At 41.8% G+C, this 21,337-nt stretch overlaps 1 protein-coding gene across 1 annotated transcript; it reads left to right on the forward strand.

Annotated features, from left to right (window-relative positions):
* The first annotated feature begins 1,178 nt into the window (after positions 1-1,178).
* On the forward strand, positions 1,179-19,820 carry LOC5566463. The gene is made up of 4 exons (XM_001650795.2): positions 1,179-1,437; positions 1,510-2,059; positions 19,116-19,529; positions 19,597-19,820. The coding sequence occupies exons 1-4, from the start codon at positions 1,279-1,281 to the stop codon at positions 19,671-19,673; spliced, it is 1,200 nt and encodes a 399-aa protein (XP_001650845.1). The 5' UTR covers positions 1,179-1,278; the 3' UTR covers positions 19,674-19,820.
* The last annotated feature ends 1,517 nt before the right edge of the window (positions 19,821-21,337 follow it).

Here is a 21,337-nt window from a genome sequence, read left to right on the forward strand (position 1 = left end):
ATGCTTCAAGTTGAAAATGTGTTTTTGGGCTTATTTCAAGGTTTGAAAAATCATAACTAGCATGTGGAAAATCAAAACCACTTGCTATTACCACTATTTGAAAGCTAATTTTATTCTGTTAAAGTTTGTCGAACACGCTAACAAGATTAAATTGAGTTTTAACATTGTTTGGTCCAAATTTGTACTCCGCTGTACCCATAAATTACAGTTTTCTCAATATACATGATATATAAAACATGCATTGGTATTATTTTTTCAGGCCCTAGTCAACGGGAATCAAACATAATACATTTATGAATTCATTGACCATCAACAGATTACATGTTGCTAAAGGCAATAAATTACAATAAATGCCCAAAGATCGAGCACCGCATCGCAACCTGATGATAGTTAAATCATGCATGACACATGTACCGGAAACGAATGAATTGAACAAGTTAGCATTGCTTTTTCTTTTCGAGTGATGATTGTTTTGATCACATTTCACTGATCATTTAGAACGATTTGAAAACAATCATCATCATCGACTGAGAAAAGGCAGTGCTAACGTGTTCATTTTTTGTATTCATTGAAGCTCACGGTGGTGCTCTTGGCTCACCCACAGTGGATTTACAAATGTGCTTCATAATTACCTATTTTTTTCAATTTATTTTCGTAAGATAAATGGTTACTTTGAACGGGATTGACTTTTAGATATGCATTGTCATCATGTCTGGAAATTAAAAATCCGAAATTTTCATGCAGGCATGCTGTTCAGTGAAAACAATTCCCGAAAAAAGAGATTTTCAAGAACCTCGAGATACAAACCTCAACCAAACTATGTTAAAACTTGCTCCAATCATAAAATTGTGTTCAGCAAAAAATCGTAGAATTGGATAAACTACTATGTAGAAGTATTTCCGATAAATTTTGATGTTTTGTTCGGTAGTTATGATTTTTTAAAGCTTGAAAATAGCCCAAAACCACATAATTGATTTGAAGCACAACTAAATTTACTCTAAATTGAGTGAAATTTTGGCCAGAAGTTCATTTCGCAATGAAAAATCAAAGTATTGGTTGACTGGGGAGTTTCCAGACATTTTTGAAAATATGAATAGGTCTAGTGTAGAGGTTACATTTTGGGTAGAATAAACTCAAAATTTAGGTAATTTTTTTCTTTGTGTAGGCTCGGGCTCGATCGCAAGGAAGAAGAAGAAGAATCCGTTGCCGTTTCACATAAAGTGATAATCGTTGAAAACATTTACTTTTTTAAAGTCCCGCGGGCCAAGTGCACCGAAAATGGGAATTTCCGTTCAACATGCGTCGCTGGATTTGGAGTTGCCGTCGCTGGGCAGGAACCGCTCGGAATTGCGCTGCTACACCTGCGGTCAATATTCGCCGTTTTTGATTTATTTGAGCTACAACGAAAAGGCCGTCAAGTTCTGCCGGGAAGCAAAGGTAAAAATGTGTACACCGGTTTTTATCGGTTGTTCCGGATGTTGTAAACACACCGGTTCCATTCCCTTTCAGCACATCCAGATGTTCTGCCCGATATGTTCCCCGAATCCCGATCTGTACAAACGGTTCCACACCGGAGAGGATCTGTTCCGCGCGGACAGCATTTTGAACGACCAACGGCTGCTCAATTTGCTGGCGGAATATGTTTCCGAGGAAGACAAATACGCCTGCGAGGACAAGATCATCATCACGGAAAACACCCAGTTATGTTCCCCCTACAAGGCGGTGGCCAAACGGTCGGCACCCAAATCCCACAAACTGAAGCAACTGATGGATTTATTTCCGGAGGCACACCGGATGCGAAACGAACACTTCGTCGACCGGGAAGATCTTTGCGAGGGCATGAAGCGAAAGTATCACGACATCTGCGTCAGCTATATGGACATCTCGGAAGCGGGGGGCAGTCAGCTGATCGACAACTTTGACATTATGATCGATAAAACGCCGATGGTGATGGGACCGAGCAGACACAGTAGAATTCCCGCCATCACCGTTACGGGAGCACGCTCCGGTCCGGATGTGGTGCTGAGCGATTCCGATCGGGAGATTCGTGCTGTCGGTGGTAAGTGTATGGGTCGGAGGGTGTAGATTTGAAGACATGGGCGTAGTCGGGACTTCCATGAGGGGGGTGGGGCACGTTGCTTCATTTACCGTTATCAAGAAAAATTAGCCATCAACTTGCTTAACGATCAACGGTCAAAATTTTTCATGGAAGGACGCTGTTTTAGGAGAATCAAGGCTTCCTTCCAAATCGGACGATTTGATTATAAATTTCCTGAACCCCATTCAGTACCATCGGAGTCAGAAGTAAGGTCATGGTTCCAAACATTGCCGCATGGATGCCAAATGCATGATTTGCGGAGGTTCTTCTCACGCTAGGAGCGTCTGTCCTGTGAATGAAGATACCTAAAAGTTTTGAATGTGCAAATTACGGGGGCAGCCATAAATCTAACTTTTGGGATTGCTCTTCTCGCAAACGAATCGTTGAGAACCGGTTTTCGTAGCCGGAATGTCCCAGGCAGAATTTCCAACAATGCTAATTTGGCAGTTAACGATGGCTTGCTTATTTTCTCCTGACGGGTAATGTTGGCGAATCCTCGCCATCGCGCTTTCACAACCATATTTGGGACACCCTATTGTCGGGTGAACGGGACAGGAATGACAGTTTTCACTGTCATGCGGTGAGTCAGGGAACAATAGTATGGAAGGTTGTTTATCATGCAGAAGAAAGTGAAAGTACACGTTCCACAAACTGATAGTTAATCCTAAATTCTTAGCCTAATAGTCTAAACGTAAGCAGTAAAATTAAGTGAATTCTAAGCCTATGCTAAAAGGTAAATTGAATTATAAAATTTGTTGAACTTATGACACTATATGGGCTATTTACATAGTTATGCAGAAACCTACACCCTACATGGTGTAACCTAAAAGTCGTTAGAGTTACTATCGCCTACCATTACAACTGAGGTTTAATAGTACGGACTAATACGACAAAATACGAGAATAGACATTTGTACACCGGTTGAAGACCAACACGACACGAGACATACTGAATTGACTACACGGAGGGAAACGAAATACTGAAATCGGGACTAAACGTAAGTTCACAATAATGCTTATAATTATTTAAAACACAGCAAACAACATAATGATACACAAACTGGATTGGACATTGATAAAATTATGTAATTTTCTCAGGGAAATAATAATCTACCGGACAGTAACCAAAACCCATTCTTCGGTCGTTTCATTTCCGGGATTATTATTGCGGAAAATTCCGAGAGCGTTGGCAATTTCCAACAATTTATTATTTCCGTTTACTGCAAAAAATCCGGTCATGTCTTTTATAACCTGTAAATAAAAAATAAAATAATATTTTAATCAGTCCACAGTCCGGGAAGTCTCCCCTTTTGCGCTTACGGCAGCCAGTATTTATAGCTCAAAAATACTGTAGGTACGATCAAGTAAAAGGTACCAGAGTCATAAGGAATATCACTTGAGATAGGTCGACATGACAATGTCAAGTCGTACTCTACGGTCAAAACGGTCAGATAACCCAAACCAAGTGGTCGGTGCGAAAGTTAGTGCAAAGGGTGGTGTGCAAGTGGTGGTCACGGAAGATCCAGATAAATCCTATCCCGTGCGGACATGCCAGGTGTGCCGAGGAATGGACACGGATGAGATGGTGCAATGCGATGACTGCCAGAAATGGCACCACTTCCAGTGTGTTGGAGTAACGCAGCAGATCGAGAATTTTCCCTGGAGTTGTGCCAGATGCGAAGCCGCAAAGGGTGTCCAGGAACCAAGTTCGACTGCAGGTGCTCTCCAAAGAAGCGGTAGTTCATCAAAGCGGCTGCCTGAAGCGAATTCGAATCCGGTGTTAGTTTCACATCAGCAGGTCCATGCTCAGATGCAAACGAGTACAGCTGAACTTTATTCTGCAGCAGAAGACTCTATTCAGCCGGAAGTCACCGGTCAAGTTCCGTTCGTGTCTTCTTTGCGATGGGTAGTGAATACTAGCAGAGAACCATCTAGAAATGCTTCGAGAGTTTCTTCGGTATCGTAAAGTCGTTCTTCACAAGCTCTTGCCAAGCTCAAACTACAAAAACTGGAGGAGTTGAGGATCATTGAGCGACGTGAAGCAGAACAGCAACGAATAACCGCAGCGGAGGAAGCTAGAAAGGAAAAAGTATTTCTGGAGCAAAAGTACCAATTATTGGAGCAAGCCATGTCCGAAAGCTGGTCCTCTAAGGACGATAAAGCGAGCCGAACCGAACAGTGGGTAGCAAGCGCAAGCGCAAATTGTAGCCTATTAAAACCGCCAAACGCAGTCAATCAATTCGCTTTGACTGAGCGATTAGGTAAGCTGCAAGTTGATCCACTAACTAATGCACGAATCGGGAGTAGCCGTTCATCTCAACCAGAACCAAATCCACCAGATCCATTTCCTGTACCGGAGTCCATGTTAGCTTACTCCGTCGATCCCCCAGCGCCGGATAGAATGCAGCATATGGCATTAGGCACGACTAGTCACAAACCACTGTGCGATCAGTCTCGGTTAACTTCCCATGGGAGTCCCGCTCCGGGTTTCAATCACGCAAATTCCTCGGCCCTGTGAATATAGAGAAGATTTACGCTCCAATCAGCCAGCTGATCCACCACGACCAATGTCACTGCCAGCAGTGTCACTCCAAACGCGTGATTCAGCAACTCGATATCCTGGATCACATCCGGTTCATCAACCATCCCAGAATGTATCGACTCCAGACTATCAACAGTTCACGCCACATATGAATCGTGCTCCTCATTCTTCTACAATGCGAACTAGCCGTGCCTACGACCAGGAAGAGGATATGGACCCATGTCCTATTTCTCGAAAACAACTAGCGGTCAGACAAGCAATATCGAGGGATCTGCCCACATTCTCTGGATGCCCCGAGGAATGGCCATTGTTACTTTCTACCTTTAATAGTACGACAACAATGTGTGGTTTCACCAACGAAGAGAATATAGTCCGTCTGCAGCGAAGCTTGAAGGGTCGTGCGTATGAGGCAGTCAAGAGCAGATTGTTACATCCATCAAATGTCAACGGAGTCATGTCGACGCTCAAGATGTTGTTTGGGCAACCCGAGATAATCGTAGATTCGATGATGTCTAAAATAAATTCTCTTCCGCCACTTAAGGAGGATAAATTGGAAACCCTTGTTGATTTTGCGGTCAGCGTTGAAAATTTCTGCGCAACAGTGGACGCGTGTGGTTTAGAGGAATACCTTTACAATATATCCTTTCTCCATCAACTCGTCAACAAGCTTCCACCGTCGATTAAATTGAACTGGGCACAGTATAGGCAAATCCTTCCGATAGCCAACCTGCCTTCCTTCAGCAGCTGGCTGTACTCACTTGCAGAAGCAGCTAGTGCCGTCATCATCCCGAATGTTGCCTTCGAATCTAAGCCCAATCGTAGTGACCCACGGGCGGCAAAAAAGATCAATTCATTCGTTAATGCTCACTCCGAGGATACCACGTCAGGATATCATACCGCAGCTCAATTCAACGCAAAGATAGAAGCCAATTGCTGTCCGGTATGCAAGGAGAGTTGCAAATCGATAGCTACGTGTAAACGATTTTTGGAATTTTCACGTGATTCTCGCTGGGCAACCGTGCGGGATCTGGGACTCTGCCGCAGGTGTCTACGTCGACACAAGGGAGGATGTCAGTCAAAACTGTGCGGAAGGAACGGCTGCGAACTGAAACACCACGAGCTACTGCACAATGATCAGAAAGAAGCACCACCGTCAAACCGTTCAAACTCCCAAAACACTTCTTCGTCGACTCAGCATCAAGTCTCCATTACATCTCCACCACCAAATCCGTCCGATCATGGGTGTCACACTCATCGTCTTACATCAAGTCAAGTTTTATTCCGCTACTTGCCTATTGTATTGCATGGAAAGCAACGATCGATTCAAACGTTCGCCTTTTTGGACGACGGATCGGAGCTCACATTGGTCGACGAAGAACTGGTCAACGAATTAGAGCTTGAAGGAGAGCCTATGCCAATGTTCCTGCATTGGACCGGGGGAGCTAAACGCCGAGAAGAAGGATCAAGAAGTGTTAAGCTGCAAGTTTCTGCGAAACACAACGAGTCGAAGATTTACGCCATGAACGGTGTGCGAACCGTAGCAGAACTGCTGCTTCCTTCACAAACGCTTAACTTTCAAGAGTTGTCAACACGGTATTCACACCTTAAAGGCTTACCGATTGATTCCTACCAGGATGTTCGACCGAGAATTCTAATAGGAATGAAGGATCAGCATCTTACCTTAGTCCAAAAAAGCCGCGAAGGAACTTTGCACCAACCGATCGCCGTTAAAACCCGTCTTGGATGGACAGTTTGTGGGGGAGGAGATCAGGAAAATTCCGCTAATCTCGTTCACTCTGTATTTCATGTCTGCGCATGTGACTCACCGACAGATGACGACCTTCACAGAAGGATGAAGGAGTACTTTACATTAGACAGCTTGGGAATTGCATATCCGGTAAAAAAAACTCTTCGCAATGCAGAAGAGGAACGAGCTTTGACTCTCCTTGAAGCCCGTACGGTGTTCAAAGGAGATCGGTACGAAACAGGACTTCTTTGGCGCCACGACGATCTACGTCTTCCAGACAGTCGTCCAATGGCACTTCGGCGTTTGCAGTGCCTCAAGAAGCGAATGAACAAAGATCCAAAGCTAGCTGAAGTTCTCAATTCAAAAATATCTGAGTTTGTCACGAAGGGATACGCCAGGAAGCTCAGTGACAAGGAACTAGGGCAAATATATCCCCGGGTATGGTACCTGCCAATATTTCCCGTTACCAACATCAACAAACCTGGTAAAATTCGGATGGTGTGGGACGCAGCTGCAACCGCCTACGGCGTATCTCTGAACTCAGTCTTACTTAAAGGACCTGACCAACTATGTGAATTATTCTCCATACTAATCCAATTCCGCGAAGGACGCATCGCCTTAACAGGAGACGTTCGAGAGATGTTTTTGCAAGTACTCATGCGTCCGGTAGACCAGCAATGTCAACGTTTTCCGTGGTATGAAGAGGATGGAACACTCTCTGTTTATATTCTGCAGGTAATGTCTTTCGGAGCATGCTGTTCCCCCTGCAGCACCCAGTACGTGAAGAATCTGAACGCTGAACGGTTTAAAAACGACTATCCGACAGCCGTTGAAGTGATTCAGAAACGCCACTATGTCGATGACATGCTTGTAAGCGTAGACACAGAGGAAGAGGCGATACAGCTTGCCCAACAAGTGAAGCGTGTACATTCCGAAGGCGGATTCGAAATCCGCAATTGGATTAGTAACTCCAAACATGTCATACAGGCTTTGCAGGAGTGTCAGACAGAAGAGAAAAATCTAGATGTATCATCGGAGATAGCAACGGAGAAAGTACTCGGAATGTGGTGGTGCACCAATACGGACACATTCACCTATAAGGTGGGCTGGAATCGTTATGGTAAAGCGCTACTAGAAGGTCAACATTGTCCAACTAGAAGGCAGATGCTGCGCGTCCTGATGTCAATGTTTGATCCACTTGGATTGATTTCTCAGTTTCTGGTGTACTTAAAAATCCTGCTACAAGAAGTTTAGCGTTCTGGTGTTGACTGGGATGATAAAATGGACGGCGTTCTGTTCGAAAAGTGGCAAACGTGGCTTAGAGTACTCCCACAAGTCGAACACTTACAAATTCCTCGTTGTTACTTCTATCAACATACTGCTGCCTGCGGGACCGTCCAACTCCACACGTTTGTCGACGCTAGTGAAAATGGAATGGCCGCCACTTGCTACTTACGTTTCATCCGTGACAATGTCGTAGAATGTAGTTTAGTGGCCGCTAAAACTAGGGTAGCACCGCTGAAATTCCTCTCCATTCCGAGGCTGGAACTCCAAGCAGCAGTGATAGGGACGAGACTAGCCCGATCAGTATCTGAAGCCCTCTTAATCCAGATTTCACGCCGAATGTTTTGGTCGGATTCACAAGACGTACTATGTTGGATCAATTCTGACCATCGCCGATTTTCGCAATTCGTGGCTTTTCGAGTTAGCGAGATCCTAGACACAACAGAGATGTACGAATGGATGTACGTCCCTACCGACCTGAACGTTGCCGATGAAGGAACTAAATGGAAAGGATTACCTGATCTCACTCCTCAATCGAGATGGTATATAGGGCCACAATTCCTTTATCACTCGGAAGAAGATTGGCCTCAGTCGTCGAAGAGTAGCAACACTGCAGACCAAGAGCTTGAGCGTTATGACACACTACGCCTCGCCAGATGCTGTGATACGTGTTGAAGAATACTCCAATTGGAAGCGGATTGTCAAGATTGTTGCTTTACTCTACCGCTTTGCAAGTAACTGCAAACGGCAGCTACAAAGGAAGCCTAAAATGATCGATCCCATTTCCAACCAGGAACTCACAACTGCAGAATCGTACCTTTTTCGTCAAGCTCAACAAAAAACCTTTGCAGAGGAAATCGCACACCTCAGAAAATCTCAAAAGAATCTTAATCCACCTGTTCCTGTGATTCCTAAGTCTAGTTCACTGTATCACAAATCACCCTGAATGGATGAGTGCGGAGTATTAAGAATGCGTGGTAGAATTGGTGCCTGTGAATACGCGACCGAAGACGCAAAACACCCAATAATTCTTCCCCGTGACCACCATACCACCAAGTTAATAGTTGCACATTACAACCAAAAATACCACCATCAAAACCATGAGACCGTTGTTAACGAAATCCGTCAGAAATTCAGCATTCCGCATTTGCGCTCGATCTATGCCAAGATGAGAAAGAACTGTCAGCGCTGCAAAAATGCAGCACGTCTAGATGCCTCGCCCATTCACACATGTAGGTGTCGACTTCTTTGGGCCGTACGAGGTAGTCATCGGTCGTCGAGCAGAGAAACGATGGGGAATGCTCGCCACTTGTCTCACAATCCGAGCGATTCACATCGAAGTTGTACACTCCCTAAGTATAGACTCGTGCATCATGGCTCTGCAGAATTTCATTGCAAGGAGAGGTAAACCGCGTACATTCTTCAGTGACCGAGGCACCAACTTCATAGGTGCAAGGCGGGTTCTCCAAGAAACAGAGAATGCCATCAGTCAAGAAGAGCTCATGAAGGAATTTATGGACGCCGATACTAACTGGAAACTTCTGCCTACAGCTTCACCGCATATGGGCGGTAGCTGGGAGCGTCTAATCGGCAGCGTCAAAAAAAAAATTTGATGGCGATTCTGCCAGCTAGGAAACTTACAGATGAAGTTCTGCGCAACCTATTAACGGAAATCGAAAACATCGTTAACTCCAGACCTCTAACACATGTTCCGATTGACGATGATTCAGCGCCCGCCTTGACCCCGAACCACTTCCTGCTTGGGTCATCCAGTGGCTTGAAACCTTTGAGCAATGCGGATGGCAGTGGTGTTGTTCTACGTCAAAGCTGGCTCCTATCTCAAATCCAGGCCAACCAATTTTGGAAGCGATAGGTTACCGATTACCTTCCAGAGATAACCCGCCGCACGAAATGGTTCATGCATACCAAGCCTATCGAAATCAACGATGTTGTGGTGATTGTCGATGCCAAATCTCCACGAAATTGCTGGTCGAAGGGTCGAATAATCAACATTCAGGTCGGCAGAGACGGTCAACCTAGGTCAGCAACCGTAAGGACTGCGGTCGGGATCTACGAGCGACCAGTGGCCAAGTTGGCCGTTTTAGACGTACGGCGCGAAGCTGAGTAAGCTGGCCAGGTGGCCAGCGTACCTGGGGGGAGTGTTGGCGAATCCTCGCCATCGCGCCTTCACAACCATATTTGGGACACCCTATTGTCGGGTGAACGGGACAGGAATGACAGTTTTCACTGTCATGCGGTGAGTCAGGTGAAAGTACACGTTCCACAAACTGATAGTTAAACCTAAATTCTTAGCCTAATAGTCTAAACCTAAGCAGTAAAATTAAGTGAATTCTAAGCCTATGCTAAAAGGTAAATTGAACTATAAAATTTGTTGAACTTATGAAACTATATGGGCTATTTACATAGTTATGCAGAAACCTACACCCTACATGGTGTAACCTAAAAGTCGTTAGAGTTACTATCGCCTACCATTACAACTGAGGTTTAATAGTACGGACTAATACGACAAAATACGAGGATAGACATTTGTACAACGGTTGAAGACCAACACGACACGAGACAGACTGAATTGACTACACGGAGGGAAACGAAATACTGAAATCGGGACTAAACGTAAGTTCACAATAATGCTTATAATTATTTAAAACACAGCAAACAACATAATGATACACAAACTGGATTGGAATTTGATAAAATTATGTAATTTTCTCAGGGAAATAATAATCTACCGGACAGTAACCAAAACCCATTCTCCGGTCGTTTCATTTCCGGGATTATTATTGCGGAAAATTCCGAGAGCGTTGGCAATTTCCAACAGGTAATCTTTCGAATATTTTTAATTCAGTTGGAAATACCCAAGGAAATTCATATTCCAATGTTGTCCCAGGTAATTTCATGTACACGGATGACTCATATATCATTTGAAAGATCTGAATGAGGTAAGAAAAAGTTGGTATGGGGCCAAAAATATCCGTCGTGAGAAAAAAAAAGCTGTTCCGCATGGTTTAAGATGGGTTTTTGATTTATTTGATTATTTTTTTCCTGTATTTTCTATTGAATAACAAAAAAAAATACATTATATTCTACACCGTTGTATTGATGAAAAGTCATATGTTTTAAAAAAGTGCATTAGACATTGATTTAAAAATGAGAACATTACATAGTGATGTTAGACGGTAATACATTGAAAAATCTTCAGATTTGCATCTACATTGCATCAACCACAAGTGCTTAGCTGTTTTGTAACCGTTTTTTTTTTCGAGTATTTTTTTGTTGGCCATTAGCTAATATGAAGATTGAACTTCAATTAAAAAAATCAGCCTCATTCGATGAAAAACATCTGAGAAACTGCGGTTGGAGAAAAGTGGGTAGTGTCTTATAAGCAGGGCTGGCACCAACTCGCACAATGCGCGCAAAGAGCAGAATTTAACCACTGCACAAAGAGGAGACAGACGGACATCGATTTCCGTTACCTACTCGTCGACCCCGTTCCAAAAATACCCATATTGCTTGGGATTGAAGTGATTTTTACAAACCGGAAGTCGCCATCTTGGATTCCAAAACGACATCGGACATCGATTTCCGTCATCTACTCTTCGGTCCCGTTCCAACAATCCTCCCATATATTCCAATAGAAGCTCCAATAGAAGCATTCAGTAGGTACTCAATGAGCCACACAAAAAGTTTGTGTTCACCATTTTCCATCCACACTTTGTGTCGAAGGATGCATTGCAGCGAGAGCAGAAACACAAAGAGGCCTCAAAGAGGTAAGAACCAGTGAGAAAGTGTAGCTGTCGCACTGCACTCAAATTCATGATCAACACAAAGTGCGCGCTCTTTGTGTTTTTCTGTTTGCACTGAGGAGATGCCAGCCCTGCCTATAAGAGAACTGACTGTAACTAATTTTTCTAAAGAACATATTACTCCATATTACTCCAACCTATATGAACAACGTCATCAATACAATGTGAGTTGAACTGATTATATTTGAACCTATCAGTAACATAGGGGCGATCGGGGCAATATGGGCCACCTAAGGAAAACGTCATGGAATGCATAGTAAGACAGCCAAAAAATATCGTTTAAATGCAAGTGACATGTACTATAAAATGTTATCTTCCAAATTACGTCGATAAATAATGTTAACATCAACTTGAAAATTATTTTAGGAACATTTTGGAAAACCATGTTTTTCTGCATGTTCACCAACTATATGGGGCATTATGAGCCACCTCATTCAATCGAATGATTTTTATTTAAAACAGTATGGAGAAAAGTTAGTGGTGAAGAGTACATTATTGGAATAGAAATTTTATTAGCTTTGCTTGAAATTATTGATTCTAGCGGCTTATTTTTGATAGATACATAACACATAGTAAACAGACCCTGTTATTTTAGTACTAAATTGCCATACTTGGTTCAACGTATTTTCTAGCAAAGTGTTCCACTTGTAATGGTGAATATAAAGATGACTATGCAGTAAAAATAGAATGTGGTATATGTAGACAATGCATTTTTATGTTCAAAACACCGTTTGAATTACTTAAATCTGGGTGGCTCATTTTCAACGGCAATCTAGCATGTCGCATGTACTCCTACGTTATCGAAACGGTCTAAAATTAAGAAACATGTCAATCGTTATCATTTTATAAGTTGTTATGCGAACGCTGTGGCGTCCAATAACACTATTTTTGTAATTACTCCTTCCTTAAGGTACCGTGGGGCAAGTGGGTAATGGAATTCGCATAGTTGAGATTCTTCCAATTCTAGAGACTTTAAATTGAAACAAATGAGGTTGTGTATATTTTTTAGCTTGACTCCCACCATATATAAGCAGCATGCATAAATTGATTTTTATGGAAAATTGAAGAAAAAAATACATAAAAAGTTTTTGAAAAATGTCTCCTTACTTAGTTAGTTATTTTTAGGTCTACGTCGAATTAATTCTAAAACTTTTTTTATTGCAGTTTGAAACTGTCACAGAGGACAACTAAGAAGTGGTACAGGAAATTATTTTCCGCAACTTTTTTCCACTGAAAATATTAAAATAAGATTGAACGCCAGTTTTCACTTACCCCATTTACCCACTTGCCCTGCGGTACCTTATATTATCTCCATTCTCTTCCTTTCCTTTTATAACCCTTTGGTAACTTGACTGTAACGCCTTGAATAGAAGATAGATAGATAGAAACTCGCCATCATTGTAGGTAAGACATATAATCCCTTGTCTCCAAGTCTCCGGCAGATTCTGACTATCGGCCGATGTAGACAAGTGACCACTAGGGCGGTTCAGATTTTAAAAATGTTTATCTTAAAAATATCTTCCTTACCATCCTTACCATAAAAATAGTGTTCTGTGAAATTTTCAGCTTTCTAGGTGGTGATTTAAAGGTGGCCCAAAGACAAAGTAGGTTTATATGGAAATTACTATGGAGAAATTTTGAAAAATGTTCCAAACATGTTAGTACAGTAATATAAGTACAAACTAGTCATCCCATAGTAAAAACTTATTATTCAAACCTCAATGAAGGATGTTGCTGAAGAAACAAATCCCTTTTTGAGCTAATTTTTTTGGAATGTTTGCAGAGCTAAAATCCCATATGAAGCTAAATAATTGCAAACAAACTCATTAATATCTGAATAGCTCTCTTCAGCAAATTTCTTTATTATGATTTGAAAAATAAGTTTTCAATATGGGATGATTAGTTTGTATTCCAGTACATTGTTTTTGGGCCACCTTTAAATCACCACCTAGAAAGCTGAAAATTTTACTGAACACTATATTTATGGTAAAGCTAGGTATGCTGTTCCGCTCAAGAAAAGTAAAAAATCCTGCCCAAGAAATGGTCAAGAAATTTCCTACAGTGAGCTTCATTTGAAATGACATTTCTTTGCAACTGCGTACTGCGATCAAAGAAAAATGCTTTTCTCAAGCATTTCTTGCAAGAAACTTTCCACGCATCGAGATAGTTTATTTCCTGGAGAGGAATTGAGGTCGAAGTAGTAAGAGCCTTCAATGAATTCCACAGTCTGGCTGAGCGGCAAACCGGATGCAAGTTGAAAATCAATGGTAAGGAGTATGTTAATAAGTCTTTCCAGAAACGGTTGAAGGAACTAGGCATCCGGCACCAGGCGTCAACGGAATATACACCGGAGCAAAACGGTTTGGCGGAGCGCGTGAACCGAACAATTGTCGAGAGGGCTCCATGTTTGCTGTTTGAAGTGAATCTACCGAGGGCGTGGCAACATATTTGGTGAATCGTTTCCCAACCGAAGGGCACAAGCGGACGCCAGAAGAAGCATGGAGCGGTTGCAAGCCGGATCTATCGCACATCCGTGTGTTCGGTGCCAGGGTCATGGCACACATTCCAAAGCAAAAGCGCCGCAAAGTCGAAGGAATCTATACTTGTGTGTTTCGACGAAAACACCAAGTCATACCGCCTATACGATCCTGCAACAAGGAAGGTGTTCAAGTCCCGAGATGTCGTTTTCATCAGTGAACCGTCTCACGTAGAAGCATCCATTTCAGTACCAGTTCAAGCGAAGAAGCTAACACCGGTACGTATTTTGTCAGGGTAGATTTCGAAGAAACACCAGCGATTCGACGATTCTGATGATACCGAAGCGTCAAACTTCTTATCGCAAGTCGAAACCAGCAAAGGCGATTTCTCGGATGATGCATCCGGTGACGTGACCATCACTGCGCTCCCTCCGCGACAATCTCCATAACCACCCAAGTCACAGGTGTTGAAGCGCAGCGGCAGGGAGCGCGCTTTACCAGGCAAGTACCTTGATTTTTCTCTTCCGAGCGAAGGTCTACCGTCTTACAAATTTGCAAGCCAGCACAGCGTTCGGCCAGCCGCCAATTCCCGCGACGATACATCTTCTGACGGGACATCGCCCCCCGCATCAAATCTGCAAACGTATCAAACCACGACGATAAGCAACTGTCTCGTCATTAAGGAATCTGGCGACCCCCGGAACTGTTCGGAAGCCATGCAATCCGCTGATGCCAACCAATGGAAAACTGCAATGGGGAACGAATATCAGGCGTTAATAAGGAACAACACGTGGAAGCTTGCCAACTTGCCACCCGGTGAGCGTGCAATAGGATGCAAATGGTTGTTCAAAACCAAACGAGACTAAAGAGGCAACATCGTACGGCATAAGGCGAGGATTGTAGCACAGGGCTTTGCGCAAAAGTTTGGTGTGGATTACGATGAAATATTCGCACCGGTGGCGAAGCAAGCCACATTTCGAGCTCTGTTGACCGTCACCGCCCGTAACAATTGGTTCGTGAAGCATGTAGACGTTAAGACGGCGTACCTCAACGGAGAGCTGGACCCTACAATATGTTAGAACTCACGCCTCTCACGCCGAGGACCTGGGATCGAATCCCATCCCCGAGATAGTCACTCATGACAAGGATGTTATAGTGACGACTTCCTTCGGAAGGGAAGTAAAGCCGTTGGTCCCGAGATGAACTAGCCCAGGGCTAAAAATCTCGTTAATAAAGATAGAAAAAAAAGAAAAACCTACAATATGTACTATTTTTGAAGTACATTAGAATCGTACTCTCAATTAGCCCATTTCAATTACAGCGCAACAAAAATGACATTTTTGCTTGTCTCAAGGATCAAATTATGTGTCTCTAATTTAAAAGCGAGCATTTTTCATGATACGTGCACTAAGTACACTAAGTAACTAATGAAGTACACGATGACCGATCTTGTGTTAATTCTATGCAAAGATATGGGACTATGATCACAACCCTGTATTGCAATATTAGCTAGAATCCAGTGCTTTATAAATCGTAACTGATTATCCGCATAGTTCGAATAATTTTCATATGCAATTTTACGAATTTTCCATCTTCTTCTTCTTATTGACATTCACGTCCTCACTGGGACAGAGCCTGCTTCTCAGCTTAGTGTTTTTATGAGCACTTCCACAGTTATATCGTGTTCGTATATCGTGTGGCAGGTACGATTATACTCTATGCCCAATGAATTCAAGGAAATTTCCATTACGAAAAGATCCTGGGCCGACCGGGAATCGAACCCAGACACCTTCAGCATGGCTTTGCTTTGTAGCCGCGGACTCTAACCACTCGGCTAAGGAAGGCCCCTAACATTTTTCCCATAATGATGACTAATCGTTCAAATTGAAAAAGTGTTGGTTCAACTGATAAATCAAAATAAACAACCCGACTAGCATCTGAAATCTTCAATGTTTTTAATCAACTGAAAGACAAGAAGAGAATTACATTTGAAAACGTAGGTTAGTAAAGACTGGTTATACATTTTATTACCTTAGACAAAAAAGTGGTTTTAATCCAAGGTATACTTTATAATGACAAAAATAAAATGACACAAAATTAAAAATGCACAGGTTGATAATAGGGTCCTAAAGGCCTGTACCAATTTTAGTGCCAAACGCTTAAGTTTAGGCCAAAAACACATGTTTACTCAATTTTTTAATGTTTTTCTTTTGTTTGAGTCCAAAAAACATTTTTTTAGATTTCGTCACACTCCTTGGCTTAAATTAAATTTTGGGTGTATTTTGCTTTCCGTGTCCCTTCCGAAATGTCAGATAGGAACAACCCCAGTGTTAAAACTAAAAGCCCTGTGGTGTTTTTGTCGATTGAGCGAACGTCAAACATGACCAAAAGTGTCAAGGTTCATTTATGGCCCCAATTTTTAAATTAAAGTTTAAATATGATATAGCCGTCATTTGAGCGGGAAAAATTGCTAAAATAGTTGCAGTAACATGCTCTTTCGTGTCATTAAATAAAAACAAGATTTCATTCAACATTTTAGGACCCAATTAGGCCACGCGACGCCTCTGTTACAACTGAAGGAGTCCAAATAGTTCTGTTCGGTTTATTGACAGTGATTTCACAGCAAACACTACAGTAACTTTTGGTTTATAATGCTGACCTTTTTTTTCTAAGAAGTTATAACATGTTAGTATGATGTTATTTATATCGAGGATAGAAATGCGGTGACTGTCGTGCGATACTCTATCTCTAGAACCAGTACGCTAATGCTGTGTATGACAAGCGAGGGTTTTGAACCAGTGTTATGCAGAATACAATGCAACCACTGTAGTGTTAAAACGCACATAATATAGGAATTCCTTTTTGAGTAAATCACCGGTCTATACAATCATATTGCTAGCACACTGGAACAGGAAAGTACGATTTTACCTTGGTGCCCAGCCGGTATCTTACCTAAAGTGAGTTGTTCGTCAAATGCACATTGGTACACCTTTATTTCCTATCTTCGCATGTCTTAAGTATTCATATTGCAGCAAGTCGAATCACTACATTTTTAACAGTTTACGACAAAAATATAAACATACCTAAATACCCTTGCGCAAGAATCCAAAATATGGTCGCAAGAAAATATGATTTAATACAAAACTGCCCAAAACATGTTCTTTCTTACATCGTTTCAACACATTATATAACTTTTTCTTCTCACGACAAATACTTTTGGCCCCATACCAACTTTTTCTTGCCTCATTTAAATCTTTCAAGTGATCATTCATCTGTGTATATTCCGGGACCAAACTATAAACAATCTCCTTCCATGCTTAGGGTAACGGTCATATTTTGGCGACTAAGTCCACGACACTGTTTGTATAATAGGCGCAATGGGGGCCATATGAACATACGGGGCAATATGAGCCTCAAAAACAGTGTTTCAATGTCTAGTGTCATTACGATCCGCTAAAGGATGCATCAAATAGCCACCACAATAAAAACCGTAAGAATATTCGTCATGAAAAGCTTATAATTTTGGCAGTTTTTAATTAAGCCTATAAGACAATTATATTTGTAATTCTGGTAAATTTTACTAATCCAATGAAACTTCTGATCACAATGAACAGTTCGTGAGCGAAATTAGATTTGTTCGTAAACAAAATTATTGAAAAACAATATATTATTTTCAAGATGAAGGGGCGGGGCAAAATGAACCACCTAGATTTAAGCAAAACAAACGATGTTTTGAACATAAAAATGCATTGCCTAAATATACCAGATTATTTTTTTATTTATTTTTTTTTACTGCATAGTCATCTTTATGCACCATTACAAGTGGAACACTTTGCTAGAAAATACGTTGAACTAATTATCGCAATTTAGTACTAGTATAACATGGTCTGTTTACTATGTATTATGTATCTTTAAAAAATAAGCCGCTAGAATCAATAATTTCAAGCAAAGCTAATACAATTTCCTTTCCAATAATGTACTCTTCACCAATAACTCTTCTCTATACTGTTTAAAAAAAAAACATTCGATTGAATGAGGTGGCTCATACTGCCCCGTAGGGTGTCTCATTATGCCCCATATGGCTGGTGACCACGTAGAAAAACATGGTTTTCCAAAAAGCTTCTGAAATAATTTGCAAGTTGATGTTAACATTAACTATCGACGTAACATGGAAGATAACATTTTATAGTACAAGTCACTTGCATTTAAACCATAATTTTTGCTGTTTTTCTATGCATTCCATGACGTTTTCCTTAGGCGGCCCATATTACCCCGATCACCCCTATGCTTGCCCATGGTCTAATCAATCGATTAACAATGAAAAACCGAAGAAATTCTACGCCTTTAGTTCATACAATGATTTTGATTTTTTTTTATCTGTTCAAGTGAATCGAAAGATTGATGCAATGTTCAATACCACCATTATGGCTGAAGCAGTCCAAGTTGGTGTAAAATTTACTAATATAATTGTTGAAACATTGCATCAATTATTTGATTCAATTGTTTAGTTGAAATAACAAAATCAGAGAGGACATGTTGTTAATGTTTTGAAAACGGCACTATCCTGTTAAATACGCTTCGTATGGCCAGCCTATTCCTAAAAGATTCCTTCGGTAAGCAGTTTTTGATAGTTTTCTCAAGAAAGCTATTTAGAATTGAGTTGGGGTAAATTTTGTGACAAATATAGGAAAATTCATGAATTATCAGCAATCTAAAAGATGCCTTGAAGGAATTTTCAAAGTTACCCCTAAAAACATCTTTTTGATTAATCTAACGTTGCATTTCATAAAGGGTTCCAGAGAAAACGCCAGGAAAAAATATTTTTAGAGAGCATTACCCCCTTCTGGCTATGTCCATTTCTCGCATAACTTCTGATCTCGCCCTAAAAGCCATTGGTAACCATGTGTGTAGCTCGTTGTTTCTGGGCATTTGAATGGATTTTCATGCTATTTAACAACGCTATGCGGAAGAAAAGATCATTATCTACCTGCCCGTGATGTATGTTTGGATGCTTATTCTTTCTTTTGCTCAGAAACAACGAGCTACACACGTGGTTACCAATGGCTTTAAGGGCGTTATCTCAGAGTATGCGAGATTTCTAGCGAACATCAACATTTCTTAATACCAAGCTTTACCATCGATAGATTCGTCGGACGATGAAATCGAGGTCGCTTCCTTGGCCTCGGGGAGAAGCGCATCCGGAAGCAATATCACCGTGCTGAACGAGGTTGAAATCTCCTCAGAGGAACCTGTCGGCAACTGGGACATCCAACTGTCCTCTCAGTCCCAGTCCCAGAATGTCAGCCGCCAGGCGTCGCAAATAACACTCGCCGGCCAGTCCTTATCGCAGTCGCAATCGGTGGACATAAGCTCCCAATCGGTGGCCGGTGGTGCCAAACAGTCGCAAATTTCGTACGGTTCGGAAAGTTCGGAAAGTTCGGACAGTTGCATCATAGATTTTCCCCCCAGTCGACGGCGGCCACCTTCGGCCGACGATGGGCAACAACCGGGCCCGAGCAACGTCAAGCGCCGCAGAGTGAGCCCTCGCGGAAACCGACGTAAGTGGATAAATATGGTTCGATTCGATCAGTCTGGATGGTTTATAATAATGTTCTTATTTTTCAGCTATGAATCCAACGCCGGAAGAGATACAGGAAAATCCTCGGATGGGTGGCCGGATTCCACGGCTTGGCGGAGGTTAACTAAGTGTGTTCCTTGGACCGTTATGTCCCTGTATTTACATCAATGTGTCATATTTGCAAATAATGGTTCTTATTTATGAACGTAGTTTGTATGGCCAAATCGGCAGATGAGGTCTTTTTTGAATCGACTGATTTTTTTTATCTTCATGGTTGATGTTTTTATTTGAAAGATTTCCCTTTTAACTTCAGATAAGCGGTTAAAGGCGTCGGACTGTGCCAGATTTTTTGCATCGAAGCGAATCTTGTTGAGTGAAGTGCTATTCGTTCCTGATCTCGATATGAATCTCGTGTCGGTTGGCAGGCTCGTTCAGAAGGCAGCGACCGTAATCTTCGATAAGAACGGATTGGGAACGACGATAGGATTGTTGCTATTGCGCCGTCGAGCAAAGGTCTGTTCCATTTTCAAATGGTTTAACGTACTAGTGCAGTTTCAGATCAGTGCAATACGAAGAACTGCTTATACATAAGTGGCACTGGAAGCTGAGGCATCGTGATACTTCAGTTATTCTGAATTTAATGCGAAAAGGCTTGGCAACTGGCATCAAGGTACGTATCTGCTCTGTTCGTTATTCTTGTGAACTCTGCTTGAAAGGAAAGATTCCGGCAATTTCAGAAGAAAGTGAAACCTAAGTCGAGAGTGGTACATATTGCATTTGACCCACAGTGACTTGTGCGGGCCGATGAAAAGGACCACGGCCACACCTAGAGGTCGTCGGTATTTTCTTTTGCGACTACAATACACTCCAAAAAATCCAAACGTCATTGCTACGTGAAAAATCACGTAGATCATTCCAAATTCATTTTACCCCCACTTCACCCGACTAAGATAAAGATCATTAAACCATTCATAACCACCAAATAGTGCCTCGGTCATTTTTACTGAGGTTACCTATCGCGCTTACGTGAAATTCACGTAGGTGCCTAAGTTCATTTTGACATCTGCATATTGCATGTACATTCGGTGTTGAGCTCAAATCCTAAGATGGCGCCCGCTTGATTTTAGAAGAACTTCAGAAGCTGCTGCTGCTTTAAACGCTGTGTAAGATTGATTTCAAGGTAAATATGCTTTGAATACCAAAGAATCCCTGCATTACTTCATATCTTATACCTGATTTATATCCTCTATCAATTATAGCACGCAAAGGCTACAACAAGACAGACCAAACTCACAAAATTGGAGAAACAGCATTCAAAATTCTCAGATTGACAATAAAAAATATCACAATCTTTTAAGTTTGTTTACATTTTCCAATTTGGAATTAGTTTTCTTCCAAAGCCTATTAGAAATAAGATTGGCCTTTATTACAGTTAAATTTAATGTCAAACCATCTAGGTCCTATTGAAACGCTTCGTAAAGGTTACCGGAAAATCCACGTAGCTCTTACGTAAAGCGCCGGTGGAATGGACGAAGTTCAAAAATTCATGCGTTCATTTTGGGCTACCTATGATTCACGTAAGAGCTACGCGCAAAGTGCGATGGAAAAAAATCACGTATGTTTTCACGTAACAATGACGTTTGGATTATTTTGAGTGTACAGCGACGACTACAGCCGCTATATCACTCTGTATATGCTCCAGAAGTAGTTGGATACCGTGGACGTTATCCGAGATTTTGTGAGTCTGATGAAAACGCAGTTTGGTAGACCTCTGAAGATCGTCAGATC

Source organism: Aedes aegypti, chromosome 1 (assembly GCF_002204515.2).
Source record: "Aedes aegypti strain LVP_AGWG chromosome 1, AaegL5.0 Primary Assembly, whole genome shotgun sequence".
Lineage (NCBI taxonomy): Eukaryota > Metazoa > Arthropoda > Insecta > Diptera > Culicidae > Aedes > Aedes aegypti.

What these genes read in the sequence shown, in the direction of transcription:
- LOC5566463 (XM_001650795.2), top strand. Translation starts at nt 1,279, where the DNA reads ATGGGAATTTCCGTTCAACATGCGTCGCTGGATTTGGAGTTGCCGTCG. An exon ending in AGTTCTGCCGGGAAGCAAAG is followed by an intron (nt 1,438 to 1,509) that starts GTAAAAATGTGT and finishes ATTCCCTTTCAG; the next exon opens with CACATCCAGATGTTCTGCCC. An exon ending in GAGCCCTCGCGGAAACCGAC is followed by an intron (nt 19,530 to 19,596) that starts GTAAGTGGATAA and finishes CTTATTTTTCAG; the next exon opens with CTATGAATCCAACGCCGGAA.